At 37.2% G+C, this 15,363-nt stretch overlaps 1 protein-coding gene across 1 annotated transcript in view; it reads right to left on the reverse strand.

Annotated features, from left to right (window-relative positions):
• Positions 1-15,363, reverse strand: part of LOC123549359 (transcription factor 25-like) — a 64,533-nt gene that overhangs the window by 32,510 nt on the left and 16,660 nt on the right. Inside the window, exons 5-12 of the mRNA XM_045337387.2 lie at positions 13,656-13,741; positions 13,014-13,144; positions 11,648-11,747; positions 10,159-10,252; positions 9,488-9,580; positions 7,069-7,174; positions 4,594-4,686; positions 2,363-2,475 (exon numbers count right to left, since the gene is read on the reverse strand). Coding sequence (XP_045193322.2) covers positions 2,363-2,475; positions 4,594-4,686; positions 7,069-7,174; positions 9,488-9,580; positions 10,159-10,252; positions 11,648-11,747; positions 13,014-13,144; positions 13,656-13,741 — 816 coding nt within the window. The remainder of the gene's footprint in view (positions 1-2,362; positions 2,476-4,593; positions 4,687-7,068; positions 7,175-9,487; positions 9,581-10,158; positions 10,253-11,647; positions 11,748-13,013; positions 13,145-13,655; positions 13,742-15,363) is intronic.

The following is a 15,363-nucleotide window of genomic DNA, read 5'->3' on the forward strand; positions in this document are numbered from 1 at the left end:
CTTTCAAAATAGATCGTGGGGACAAATAGATTTGGGTATTTCCTGACATAATTTATAAAGTTTATGATGTCACAACAGTGCCAGTTCTATGTCACGTCACCTTAGTGCACGCTATTTTAGACAAGGTTTTTCCCTAGGGAAAGACAGGAATATCTATCCCCGGCGCATGCTCGGACAAATGTATACTTTCCCCGCTAGGTAGGCAAGAACATGATTTATCACACGACTTCTGTGTATGTACTTGGTACGTTAGAACAGTCTACACAAATTTCAGTAAGCAGCACTGATTCTTTTGACTTTGATAATCTGCACCTTTTACACCATGTCCAATTGTTACTTTGAGAAACTGGACCAGTAACGTATCATAGATCAAATTAAGCAGTTTTAGTGATTTTGGGTAAGAAAAATGTTTTTTCTTGTTATTTGGAAAGTAATGACATACAGTGCAATTTGTGCTCCTGCCATTGCGGAATACTCGTTGCAATTCATTTTCCAGCAAATCTAAGCACTTCTCTCAACTACTTCGGAAAACCATTTGAAAATAGCAGGTAAACAATTCCATGGCTGAGAAAAAAATTTCCAGCACACTCTCTACAAAAAATACAAAATCAAAGTCAAATTTGGCCATAATTTTTCCTGTAACCAGCATTGAATTTGGCCTGTATTTTATGATCATACTACTGTGTACTTGATATAAATTAAATCCATTCTTCCATTCAAGAGTAACTGAAGGGACAATCAAATTAAATAGTAAAGTACACATGTAAACAAGAGCTCGTCGAACACGAAATGCTCCCCTTGATGCATTTAGTAATTGCACAAGGAACAGAAATTATATGCACACTGTAAATAAGTATATGTAAACCATGTGACCCACAGGGCGGAGCCATATTTGACCCTTGGGGAATAATTTGAACAATCTTAGTAGAGGATCACTAGATGATGTCATATACAAAATATCAAAGCCCTAGGCCCTGTGGTTTTGGACAAGAGGATTTTCAAAGTTTTTTTCCTATATAAGGCTATATAAACCATGTGACCCTAGGGGTGGGGCCATATTTGACCCCAGGGAAATAATCTGAACAATCTTGGTAGAGGACCACTAGATTTTGCTACATACCAAATATCAAAGCCCTAGGCCCTATGGTTTTGGACAAGAAGATCAGAAACCATTTAACTGTTCCTGGCCAATGTGACCTTGACCTTTGACCTAATGACCTCAAAATCAATAGGGGTCACCTGCTGGTCATGACCAACCTCCCTATCAACTTTCGTGATCCTAGGCCTAAGCGTTCTTGAGTTATCATCCGGAAACTGTTTTACTGTTCAGGGTTGCTGTGACCTTGACCTTTAACATACTGACCTCAAAATCAATAGGGGTCACCTGCTGGTCATGGCCAACCTAACTATCAATTTTCCTGACACTAGGCCCAAGCGTTCTTGAGTTATTGCCTGGAAACCATTTTACTGTTCCTGGTCACTGTGACCTTGACCTTTGACATACTGACCTCAAAATCAATAGGGGTCATCTGCTGGTCATGACCAACCTCCCTATCAACTTTCGTGATCCTAGGCCTAAGTGTTCTTGAGTTATCATCCAGAAACTGTTTTACTGTTCAGGGTCACTGTGACCTTGACCTTTAACATACTGACCTCAAAATCAATAGGGGTCACCTGCTGGTCATGACCAACCTCCCTATCAACTTTCATGATCCTAGGCCCAAGCGTTCTTTAGTTATCATCCGGAAACCATTTTACTATTCAGGGTCACTGTGACCTTGACCTTTGACATACAGACCTCAAAATCAATAGCGGTCATCTACTGGTGATGATCAACCTCCCTATAAACTTTCATGATCCTAGGCCCAAGCGTTCTTGAGTTATCATCCGGAAACGGATAGGTCTACATTCTGACCGACCGACAGACCGACCGACATCTGCAAAACAATATACCCCTCCTTTTTCAAAGGGGGGCATAATAAGGGGCCAAAACAGAAATTGGTGGATTGGAACCAAAATCAAATTCGCCCTTTGTTTTATAATCATATACTTGTGTACCAAAAATGAATTAAATCCGTCCAACCTTTCAAGAGTTATTGAACATTCTGCTGAATTTTTTAGTAAAAAAGGGCAGTAACTGTGCCAAAAACTTGTGGATTGTTACCGAAATCAAACACACCCTGCATTTAACAATCAATTTTTTTGTACCAGTTGGACACAAATGACTTCCTTCCATTCATCCTTTCAAGAGTTATCGAAAGGACATCAATATTTTGCAGAATTTTAAGCCAAAAAGGGCCATAACTCAAACATAATCATTTACCTATATTCTGTTTCACAAATGTAAGTTGAAGTGACTCACCTATACTCTGCATCTTTAAAGTATACATGTGTGGCAGACTGGTCAGCTTGAACTCCACATTTGTCCAGCAATGGGCTTAACATTCCAGGGAACATCAATAAACTGTCTTGAAGCTAAATATAATTAGACATGGAAGTAATTTTAAGTTGTAGTCTGACTAATTTCAAGATAAAATTCCATGTATCTACACATGGGTATTCATCAGTATTCATAAAAACAAGAGGGCCATGATGGCCCTATATCGCTCACCTGAGTTAAGTTGCTTGCTTGAACAAATTTCTTTGCTAAAGCTTCAAAAACAAGGAAGTAGGTCCGCAGGTCATATTCATGGTCACTGAAAGTCAGTTCTGAGATAAGTGTGCAAAACTGTACATGTCATCCAAATTTCAAGGCTGTATCTTAAAAAAACAAGAAAGTAGGTCAGTAGGTCATATTCATGGTCACTGAAAGTCAGTTTTCAGAACCGTGTGCAAAACTATACATGTCACCCAAATTTCAAGGTTGTATCTTAAACAAGAAAATTTTTAAAGCTTTTTCTAAATAAGCCTATGTAAAACAATGGAACCCTTTTGGGCAGGGCATTTTTTGACCCCAGGGGCACAATTTGAACAATTTTCATAGAGGACCATTGGATAAGGCCACATACCAAATATCAATGCTGTAGGCCTTATGGATTTAGAGAAGAAGCTTTTTTTAGAGTTTTCCCTATATAAGTCTATGTAAAACTTGGGAGCCCCGGGGTGGAGCCTTTTTTGACCCCAGGGGAATAATTCCAAACAGAATTGTAGAGAACCACTACATGATGCTACATACCAAATATCAAGGCTCTAGGCCTTGTGGTTTTGGAGAAGAAGATTTTTAAAGTTTTCCCTAGATATAAGTCTATGTAAAACTAGTGACTCCGGGGCAGGGCCATTTTTGACCCTAGGGGAATAATTTGAATAATTTTAGTAGAGGACCACTAGATGATGCTGCATACCAAATATCATGGCTCTAGACCTTGTGGTTTTGGAGAAGAAGATTTTTAAAGTTTTCCCTATATAAATCTATGTAAAAATTGTGACCCCGGGGCGGGATCATTTTTGACCCCTGGGGAATAGTTTGAACAATTTTGGTAGATGACCACTAGATGATGCTATATACCAAATATAAAGGCTCTAGGCCTTGTGGTTTTGGACAAGAAGATTTTTAAAGTTTTTCCTTTCGGTTGCCAAGGCAACCAGAGTTCTGCATGGAATTCAATTCTTTGAACAATTTTGAAAGAGGGCCACCCAATGATCATTCCTGTGAAGTTTGGTGTAATTCTGCCCAGTGGTTTTCAAGAAGAAGATTTTTTTAGAAATTGTTGACAGACGACGGACTACGCACGACGGACATCAAGCGGTCACAATAGCTCACCTTGTCACTTCGTGACAGGTGAGCTAAAAAGAGTGTGTGTGTGTTTGGGTTTAGCATCTTTTCCAACAAATTCTCAGTCATATAACAATGATCATTACTTGTAGCAGTGAGCACAATGCCCAACTCTTAAAGAGTGCTGTCTCACTGGAGTATCACACTGAAGACAGGTGGCCTGGTACCCCACCAAGTCACATTATACTGACGCCGGACTGACCAGTCAAAGAACTATCCAAGGGATGCAGCTACTAGTATCATTTTAAGACTTTGATATGAAACGACTAGGCAGCTACCTCTCACACTTGAAGTGGGCGCTCTACCACTACGCTACTGAAGAGTTGATTCAACAAAAGAAACTAGAGCTGCTTTTGAGAAAAACAAATGTCTCCCACAACTGCCTAATCATTATTAGTAGTAGTATATGAGTCAACCATGCACCAAGACCTCAACTGCCTTATCAGACTTTGAGTGCTTGATCATCAAAAACAAGTTTCAAGGGCCATAATTCCTAAGTGCCTAGGCCGATTTGGCTAGTTATTGAACTTGGCCGAGGACTTATTGGCAAACACATTTTGTTCAAGTTTGGTGAAGATCGGATAAGAAATGTTCCACTTAGAGTGTGGACAAGCTTTGTGACAGACAGACTGACAGACAGACACACACAGACAGGAGTAAATCAATATGTCTACCACACCACTGTGTAGTGGGAAACATAATAAATGAGCACTTCAAATTTCAAGATTTTTAAGACCTACAGATAGATAAGTGCATACCTGTATAAATTGATGCCCTTACACAACCACTTTCATTTGAAGGAGAAAATGAATGATACCTACCATTTCATCTGCTTTGTTGCTTTCTCCTTGGTGAAAGTATGCTAATGGAATAGAGAATGCAAAGTTTGGAAGTTGTGACAAGTTCCTGTGAGCCTGGAAATACAACAACAACAACATAGTATTAATCAATAAAGACATGTTTTTACACAGCAATTATCTCCCTTTACAAATATGGCAGCTGTTTTGGGGTCAAAATAGATAAAGTAATACCCACTCCCCACATCCCTGCTTCTCCAGTAAAGTTGGTAAAACAAGAGCAGCGTCTTTTGTCTTTTAAGTGTTTGACATAAGTCAATATACATGAATGGTTCTTGGCATTCCTACTCATTTACTGATGATGGAAAAATCTACTTTAGTTTCAAAGGTATAGTAAAACTAAACAAATAACCAAGAATTACAAATTTTCTATCATGATAAAAAAAGGTCATAATTCTGACAAAATACAAGCAGAGCTATAGTTCATGATCTACTTTAAAATACTAAACTAATGATGATAACAATAAATCTCTAGCTATTCCTTTTCACTTCAAAATAGTTAATGGGAAGATCATCCTATACATGAAGACAAAATGTCTTTAAGACCGATCAACTAACAAAACAAATGTCAATGCATCCCATGTGGTGGTCATTAATACTGTAGTTACCACCAACTTGGACTTGGTAATTTTACAATTTCTGGCCCCTGCATACCCGGTAATGCACTTTCACTTAAGGAGGTAGGTTACCTTGTTACCAGGGTAAATTCAAATTAGTTTAACCGCAGCTATTTTTTGTATTTCGTGTAATATAATTTTTTGACTGCTATAATCTCAATTTCTTTTATCTCTGGCCCTTCAAGTACAATCTTTATACAGGTTTGAAGAACATGACTCTCTAACGGTATTTTATATAGAAAGTAGAAGGAAAATACGTATTTTTAACAGTTTTCAGTGCATTCTGGTTTTATTGTTATCCGTAGAACTCTGCATAATTAGTATTTTTTCTAGTATGCGCGTTAGCTTTCTAATAAAAGCTTGAAATATATATGTCGCGGGGCTCGTGTTTCCATGGTAACGCATTTTCTCTCATTTTTAAACAACTATGTATGAAAACGGGGTTTTCGACGGCTTCAGTGCCATTCTGTTAATGACCAACATGGAATATTTGGGTAATATTGTTAGCAAAATACCAAAAACTTTACATGGTACCCTATTTTTCTTAAAGTTAAAAGTAACCATGGCAACAGAGATGTTTAAAATAGCTTATATCTTGCTTTTTATCATAATTTCTTATAAAAAAAATTAAATAAGATATCTTTCTTGTTAATGTAGCTTTAAAACATTTTAATTCTAACGTAAGTAATATTTTCGTATTATTTACATTTATTTAAACAAATTTCAGAGCTTAAGATACTTACAGCAGTACCCCTCGTCCGACATTTTTATGGAAAAGTCGTTCTGCATGCTGCTATTGTTATTATGGATATTGTTGAAATGAAAATAAAATGCCGAAGCTGTGTTCCTTAAATAGATCAGTATCAACGCTTTTGAATTTTACATTTAGATATATAGGTCACGGGCTTCGTTTCCATGGTAACATCATTTTAATTCAAGAAACCACAATTTTCTAGTGAAATTTGGACAGTTTTAGAGCTTAGTTTTAATATATAAGTAACAAATTATCAACGGAAACTGAAAAATAGGTATTACAAATCAAACTGCCCAGTTTTTATTTGAAAATGCCCGTATTAAGTAACCTTTCACCCAGCTATATTCCCAATAACATTGGTTACCATCTTCCATTTTCTTACATTTCGCATAACATTTCAATATAACTATATAAAAGAAGCAAACTACTGATTATTATTCAGAGCGAAGACACATAAAAATATTTCAGTAAATAATGGCTGTTTAAAAAATAGTTCAAACAAAGAAAATGCACAGAATTACGTACTTTCAAAATAAAAGCTATTTATTTTGCGCGGTAACTGACACGTAACGTCATGACGTCAATGACGTCATTTTAAAGCAACAATGTTTTGAAGCGTTTCTGTGACAATTTGTTAATTATTTCTGCATTATTAAACCATTAAGCATCAGATCGGAGACAGGTTCATGATTTTTTTTCTAAAGAATGGTTATACAAACACATTTGGTTTGTCGTAAACGTCATCGTAAATCATCACATTAGCTTCCGGTTGGACATGCGCACATACAAATATGAAGGTAACCTACCTCCTTAAGCTGTTACCAGTACTTTTCCTGGTAAATTTCTATGCCGCCAAAGAATTTTTTATGTTTGATTTATTCTTATAACCAAGTCAGGAACCCTGTAGTGAAGTTATCTGACAACCAATAACCAAGTGAAAAACTGTTGAAAATTTACATTATATAAACAGCAAACAAAGAATATATGATCTAAAAAGGGGCTTATCATGTCATACAAAATATTAGTGCTGAATAAAGTTGTGCTACAATAAATACCAAATGCACTCACCTCCCATTCATTGTAAAGTCTGACTAGAAATTCATATTCCCCACTCCTTATGGCATAGAAATCTATCAACAGTAATGCAACTAGTGGATCATTGTCTGGATCAAGACTGAAAACAAAACAAAAATGATACAGAAAACAAGAGGACCATGATGGTCCTGAATCGCTCACCTTTTCCCACATGATCCAGTTTTGAGTATGACGTCGTTTTTTCTATTATTTGACATAGTGACCTAGTTTTTGAGCTCATGTGACCCAGTTTTGAACTTGACCTAGATATTATCAAGATAAAAATTCTGACCAATTTTCATGAAGATCCATTGAAAAATATGGTCTCTAGAGAGGTCACAAGGTTTTTCTATTATTTGACCTATTGCCCTAGTTTTTTAAGGCACGTGACCCAGTTTCAAACTTGACCTAGATATCATCAAGGTGAACATTCTGACCAATTTTCATGAAGATCCATTCAAGGGTATGGCCTCTAGAGAGGTCACAAGGTTTTTCTATTTCAAGACCTACTGACCTAGTTTTTGATCGCAGTTGACCCAGTTTCAAACTTGACCTAGATATCATCAAGATAAACATTCAGACCAACTTTCATACAGATCCCATGAAAAATATGGCCTCTAGAGAGGTCACAACGTTTTTTCATTATTTGACCTACTGACCTACTTTTTGGGGGCACGTGACCAACTTTCGAATTTGACCTAGATATCATCAAGATGAACATTCTGACCAATTTTTATGGAGATCCATTCACAAGTATGGCCTCTAGAGAGGTCACAAGGTTTTTCTATTTTTAGACCTACTGACCTAGTTTTTGACCGCACACGACCCTGTTTCGAACTTGACCTAGATATCATCAAGATGAACATTCAGACCAACTTTCATGCAGATCCCATGGAAAATATGGCCTGTAGAGAGGTCACAAGGTTTTTCTATTATTTGACCTACTGACCTAGTTTTTGACGGCACGTGACCCACTTTCGAACTTGACTCAGATATCATCAAGGTGAACATTCTGACCAATTTTCATGAAGATTTCATGAAATATATGGCCTCTAGAGAGGTCACAAGGTTTTTCTATTTTTAGATCTACTGACCTAGTTTTTGACCGCACTTGACCCAGTTTCGAACTTGACCTAGATATCATCAAGATGAACATTCAGACCAACTTTCCTACAGATCCCATGAAAAATATGGCCTTTAGAGAGGTCACAAGGTTTTTCTATTATTTGACCTACTGACCTAGTTTTTGACGGCACGTGACCCAGTTTCGAACTTGACCTAGATATCATCAAGGTGAACGTTCTGACAAATTTTCATGAAGATCTTGTGAAATATATGGCCTCTAGAAAGGTCACAAGGTTTTTCTATTTTTAGACCTACTGACCTAGTTTTTGACCGCAGGTGACCCAGTTTCGAACTTGGCCTAGATGTCATCAAGGTGAACATTCTGACCAATTTTCATGAAGATCTTGTGAAACATATGGCCTCTAGAGAGGTCACAAGGTTTTTCTATTTTTAGACCTACTGACCTAGTTTTTGACTGCACATGACCCAGTTTCGAACTTGACCTAGATATCATCAAGGTGAACATTCTGACCAATTTTCATGAAGATCCATTGAAAATTATGGCCTCTAGAGAGGTCACAAGGTTTTTCTATTATTAGACCTACTGACCTAGTTTTTGATGGCATGTGACCCAGTTTTGAACTTGACCTAGAATTTACCAAGATGAACATTCTGACCCATTTTCATAAAGATCCCATGAAAAAAGTGAACTCTAGAGATGTCACAAGGAAAAGTTTACGCACGCACGGACGCACGCACGCACGGACGCATGCACGGACGACGGACGACAGACACCGCGCGATCACAAAAGCTCACCTTGTCACTTTGTGACAGGTGAGCTAAAAACACGGCGTAATTGCTACTTGACCTTTGATATCACCATGCAACCTTGACATAGAAATGAGATGATCGATAGTTGGGTTCTGCACTAACTAATTATCTTAAAATCCTTCACGGGGGAAAAAAAGCTACAGAGCTGACAGGGAAGTGGACATGAAGCAATATCTGATCTTAGACCTAACCTTGTGACCTTGACATTGAAGTGGCAAGACTAGACACTGCATTCTGGACATTGTCCCCTCATGGTCAATATTTGCGGTATGTTATTTTAAAAACCTTCTTGGGGTTAAAAAAAAACACAATCTCGAAAGCAATGTAACTCCAAACATTTGGGGAGTCATAATCACAATAGCACGCATAGAAAATATCTTTAATCATTTAAAACAGACAGAAAAGTGAAGATTATCTATGTAAATATTTTAAGCAAAGATTATCTATATCCTGACTTGAACAGTTCACTGTTAGAACTAACCAGACGTTGAAGGTGTCCAAACCAGTAAAAACTTACCTTAAAAGTAGTTTAGTAAATTCTAGAGCTGTTCTATTGCACCCTCTTTGTCCCATTGAACCGATGTGCTTAAACAAAGCTAAATATAATGACCTGAAATACAAGGAAGATAGATGATAACCTATCAAGTTCACAAAAAGCTATCAAGTACACAGAATGTAAGAATGTAGGAAAAAAATCACTCCCCCACCCCAACCTATCCTACCAATGCACACTCATTTCAACTAACGCTGGGGGGCCATAATTTCCTTTCAACCGATGCTAAATTTCAAGGTTCTCTAAATAAGAAATATAAACTTACTTTATAGTAATAATTCAGTTACAATTCAAGATATTGTGTTAAAAATATTTTTTATTGAAAATACATATTCCAACAAAAAGATAATGCAGATGTAAACATGCATAGGGCAAATTTATTTTATAGGAATGACTGACAAAAAAGATATAACCACTTGGCCATGGAGGTCCCATAATGTGTAATATGTAAACAGTACTCATCTGCCTAGTTTGCTCGTTAGACAACAAGACTTGCAATTGAGAAGCTTTGAGCATGACCCCCTAATGAGACAAAACTTCTATGAAACATTACGTTCCAAAACTTCTGACTCAACCAAGAATGTTAGTCAAACCATAATACTTTATAAAGACACAACTGAATGGTTTTTCATTACCTATTTTCTCTGTATTTATATTCTAATCTGCAGGTTCCTGTTGCCATGTTAAAAAGTGAATGGAAAGACATCTCCATAGAATAAAGAGCTCTTTCTGAAAATATTGCATAAATGTTGTTTTTTTTTTTTTTTAAATATATAATTTCCTCACTTTGATATAAAAATTAAAGCATAAAAACATTCACAGTGAAATATTTTGGTTTTGTTCTGCATGAAATTTCTACGTTTTTGATAAAACAGCTTTTTTCATGGGAACAGAAGTTCTTAGATTTCAACCATTAAAGATTAAACAAGAGCTTCGCAAAGTAGGGCAATATACGCACGAAGGGTTACATCAGAGGATGGGAGCAAAATTTAAAGAACTTGACTGTTAAAGCCCAAAGGACAGGAACAACAAAGGGAAGAAATTCCAAAAAAAAGTTCACAAAAAATCTTAACCAGGTACAGGTATGTCAAAATACACCTAAATATTGGAGGTACCATCCATGTTGTATCACAGAAAAGTGATCTCAGTTTTTTCCCTACGGCCAATAATAAAAAAGTTTCAAAATAAGCTATTTAGAGTAACATAAAAGGGAAGTAATTCAAATTTTTTTTATTGTAAGTGAAAAAAGGGATCTGCCAAATAAAAACAAGAGCACTGCAATGCAGAGCAATATACACAAAGCAGTCATATATGACCTTTGACCCCTAACGTGATCTTGACCTTGAAGCGAGTCATCTGAAACATGTGCTCTGCATGTCGTCTCGGTGTGGTGAACATTTGTGCCAAGTTTCTTTGAAATCCTTCAAGCAGTTCAAGAGTTACAGAGTGGACACAAAACAAACTGATATGACCTTTGACCTTGAAGCGAGTCAACCGAAACATGCGCTCTGCATGTCATCTCGGTGCAGTGAACATTTGTGCAAAGTTTCTTTGAAATCCTTCAAGCATTTCAAGAGTTACAGAGCAGACACAAACCAAACTGATATGACCTTTGACCCCTGTGACCTTGATCTTGAAGCGAGACATCCAAAACATGCGCTCTACATGTCGTCTTGGTGTGGCGAACATTTGTGTCAAGTTTCTTTGAAATCCTTCAAGGGATTCAAGAGTTACAGAGTGAACACGAAATTGCTAACGGACGGACGGACGGATGGACACTGGGGTTATAACATAATACGTCCCTTTGGGCGTATAACAAATGGGAATATCAACTGTCTGTTGCGTTTAATTTAACAGGTACTACCACAAAAAAGTCCCATCTGAATACCTACGATTTAAAAGTAAAAGTTTATAAAAATACAAAGGAATAATTTTACAGGATTTGTCCAATCACTTAGGAATCAGTAATTTCTGACCATGCTTGGACAGATGGTGACATCAGAAAAATAGACCTTAACAATATTTTAATATTTCATGAGCATCAAAAACATTAATTGGCAAACTGAAGCAAAATACTGCATGTAATATGCAGTAAGTTGCACAGTGTATTTACATAATACGTACCAATCATTTCAGCTGCCATGTTGAGATCTTCACTCATCCGGAAAACTTCACTCAGCTGTATCAATGCATCAATGTGATAAGGTTGTAGCTGCAAAATGTTCTGAAATTCAAAGCAAAACCAGGATTATTTCCTCACTTCCGTGCAGACTGATCATGATCTGTACTGTTCGCCATTCGGTCAGTATCTTTTTGGTAAGTACCCCTTTCAACTGTTAATGGTACTGTCCAAACTGAAAGATGGACAAATTCATTATAGAAAGTTAGCAAGGTAAGGGTTAATTATCATCCAGATGCCAAAATGCTATACAAGAACATATAACTGTATGGTAATTAACCACTATCATTATTGGTCCATTACTTTAATATCAACCTGCAGCTTCCTGAGCTGTGGTTTTGTGTTCTAACTAAAAAGTGACCTGAGTGTGCAAAAACAATAAAAATTCACTTTAAAATTTACTGTACTTAAATGTGATCTTGAAATTTGTTCATACACAGCCTCAATTCCAATTGAACATTTTAAAAAGTTATTGTTTACAAATATAACTAAAGTATACCTGACAGGGTATGTACATGTACATACAAAATATTGCATGCAGAGGCAAATCAAAAGAAATGTTGCAGATACAGGTAATTTCACAAAAACACACTTTTTTCAAACAGGTAACAATTTTAAAGAATAAAGTTGTTTCCTTAATTAGCAAACTTTTTTTGTACTTTGGTAACAGTGACTCATATGGTCTCTTATACAATCTTGATCTCGGATTTAATGTAAGATACCTATAGCTGAAGTTTTACTTAATTCATTATCTTTACATCAGTAAAAAGCGGGAACATTTCTCAATTCTTAGAACCAGTCACAGTGATTCCACTGGCCCTATACAGCCAAGCCTGTATTAACCTTTGGCCTGCTGGCGGCAAGTGATTCTGCCTTTGTGACCAGTGCAGACCAAAATCAGCCTGCACATCCGTGCAAGCTAATCATGGTCTGCACTGTCTGCTATTCAGGTGAACACCCCTTCGAATAATAAATGGTATTGCCCAAATTGAATGATGGACCAGTCTATTTTAGAAATTTAGCAGGGTAAAGGTTAAGAAGTCATCAGAGGAAGCAACACAGTCTGGCCGCTGAAGGAGGTGGCTACTTAAGACAAGCTGAAATTAAGAACAAAATGTCACTGAAGGAAGTAAGCCGACATGTTGCTGCATACCACTGGCTGCTTAATATAGGTGGTCGCAAAGGCAGATTCAAAAGTATGCAATCCCAAGCTTGTTTCCAACTTAACTTCCATCCATAACAGTTTCACTATATTCTCTTTATTTAACTTTATTTACTGAGCTAAGGACAGGTGACCCTTGCAAAACTTACCTCAATATTTTGTGGGTTGAGAGATTCTACTGCATCATAAAACTCAAACTGAACTTTCTGATACTGCTGATTGTGCTCAAACAGGAAGTACTGGCAGCCATCTTTAGTCTCTTTGAGCCGCATTGATAATCCTGCAATTAAATTAAGACTTAGATATAAACCATTTTAGGAAAGTTTTTTTTTGTTTGTTTTCAGCTGAGCATAGTTTTTCAACAGTATTTCAGCTATTTAATGGCGGGCAGTTTTAAACAATTTTTCTGGGTTCTGAACCAGTACTAACCTGTTCTCAGGTAATAACTACCAACTTCTCCACGCAAATCAGAGCTGGCAGACAAATGATTTCTGGTACAATGGCTTTTATCAATCAACAATTAGAACTTATGCCTGGGAATCAAACCACAACCCTGTAGTCCATAGATCTGCACTTTCCCTATTGAGCTTAGCATGCAATTAAATGAAAGTAAGGAATTTTTTGGATCATAAAAATAACCAGATATAAAGGACTTCAATATAAAATTTGAAGTCTGTGTATTTTGTTCATCTGGCAGTTAGTTTGTTCTGAAACTGCCTGAAAAGGTTTTCCTACTGCTGCATATGACAGGCAGCTCACAGTACCTACAATAATACATGTATTTAGTTTACCTGTTTTACCAATAGGTGGCCAGCTGTCTGTTGGCTGTGCCATCCAAGACACTTTCTGACGTCTCCGCATCTGGCCACGCCTTCTCCTGTAAGTGGAAAATAAAAACTGCATACCTTTTTCTGTATCACAGAACCATATATGTAAATATATTAATTTATTTTAATGACTCTCCTACTTTGTAACAAGAGCACCGCAATGCGGAGCAATATACGTCCGAAAGTGTGACCTTTGACCCCTATGTGTGACCTTGACCTTGAAGCGAGCCATCTAAAACATGGCTCTGCACGTCGTTCAATGTTGTGAACATTTGTGTCAATTTTTATTTTAAATCTTTCAAGCAGTTCATGAGTTACAGAGCGGACATGAAACAGTCATAATGACCTTTGACCCTTAAGTGTGACATTGACCTTGAAACGAGCCATCCAAAACACGCGCCCAGCATGATGTCTTGATGTGGTGAACATTTAAGTCAAGTTTCTTCGCAATTCTTCAAGGGGTTCAAGAGTTCAGAGCGGACATGAAACTGCTTTGACCCCTAAGTATAACCTTGACCTTGAAGCAATCCATCCAAAACATGTGATCTGCATGTCATCCTGATGTGATGAACATTTTCTTTGAAATCCTTCAAGCAGTTCAACAGTTACAGAGTGGACACAAAACAAAGTCATATATGAACTTTGACCCCCTAATTTGACCTAGAATTTGAAGCCAGCCATCCAAAACATTTGCTCTGCACATCCTCGCAATGTGGTGAAAATTTGTGTCAAGTTTCTTTGAAATCCTTCAAGGGGTTTAGGAGTTACAGAGCCGACATAAAATTGGAAGGATGAACGGACGGAAACACCGGCGTCATAACATAATACGTCCCCCTCCCGGCGTATGATAAGTTCTTTATAAAATACAAAAAGGTTAAAAGTACTTATAAATATTAAGCACATAGGAGGCTGCACTTTCTTTGCTAAGCTTTTAGTCTGCCTAGGGCAAACAATTTCGCAGTACCTATACCCAGGTGTATTGATTCCTAGATAAGGCAAAGGTATTCACAGACAGCTGGACACTAAAGATGTGACCAGTAAATCTGTCATATGTGATTTCTTCAAAATATGAATATAGGATTCATGTGGTGAAGTTGTCATATAAGTGTAGAAAAAAAGTTATTAGAGGAACAAAGTCCAGGAATATTAGTTAAGTTAATCACATACATGAAATTCTATTGAAAAAACAGCATGGAGGAACCAGAAAAGATTTTGTAATGGAATCGTATCTTGCTGTATCCTCCCAAGCTTAACCTACTAATACTGCTCAAGTTGTGACTGCAGAAATCAAACAACACCATTTAACCTTTACCCTGCTAAATTTCTAAATGGGTGATCATTGAAAATTTACTGACTGAATAGCGAACAGTGCAGACCATGATTAGCCTGCACGAATGCAGAATAACTCGCCTCCAGCAGGCTAAAAGTTAACCATACAAAACAAGAAATATCACTTCTCCCATATACACGGGTATGAAACGTTGCCTGCGGCACAAAATGTGCCGCACTGAAATGAAGGCATCGCGCCTCTGACGGCGCAGGCATTGCGCAGGATGTTTACAAAAATAACGAGCAAGGTGAGTAAAATTGGATGTTTTTGGTTATTGTCTTTTTACAGTAAAAACTTTTTAGAAATCGGGGAATGCAGCGGGATGTAGTTGTGTCTTGCCGA

The sequence above is a fragment of the Mercenaria mercenaria genome, chromosome 6, assembly GCF_021730395.1.
Source record: "Mercenaria mercenaria strain notata chromosome 6, MADL_Memer_1, whole genome shotgun sequence".
NCBI classification, from domain to species: Eukaryota; Metazoa; Mollusca; class Bivalvia; order Venerida; family Veneridae; genus Mercenaria; species Mercenaria mercenaria.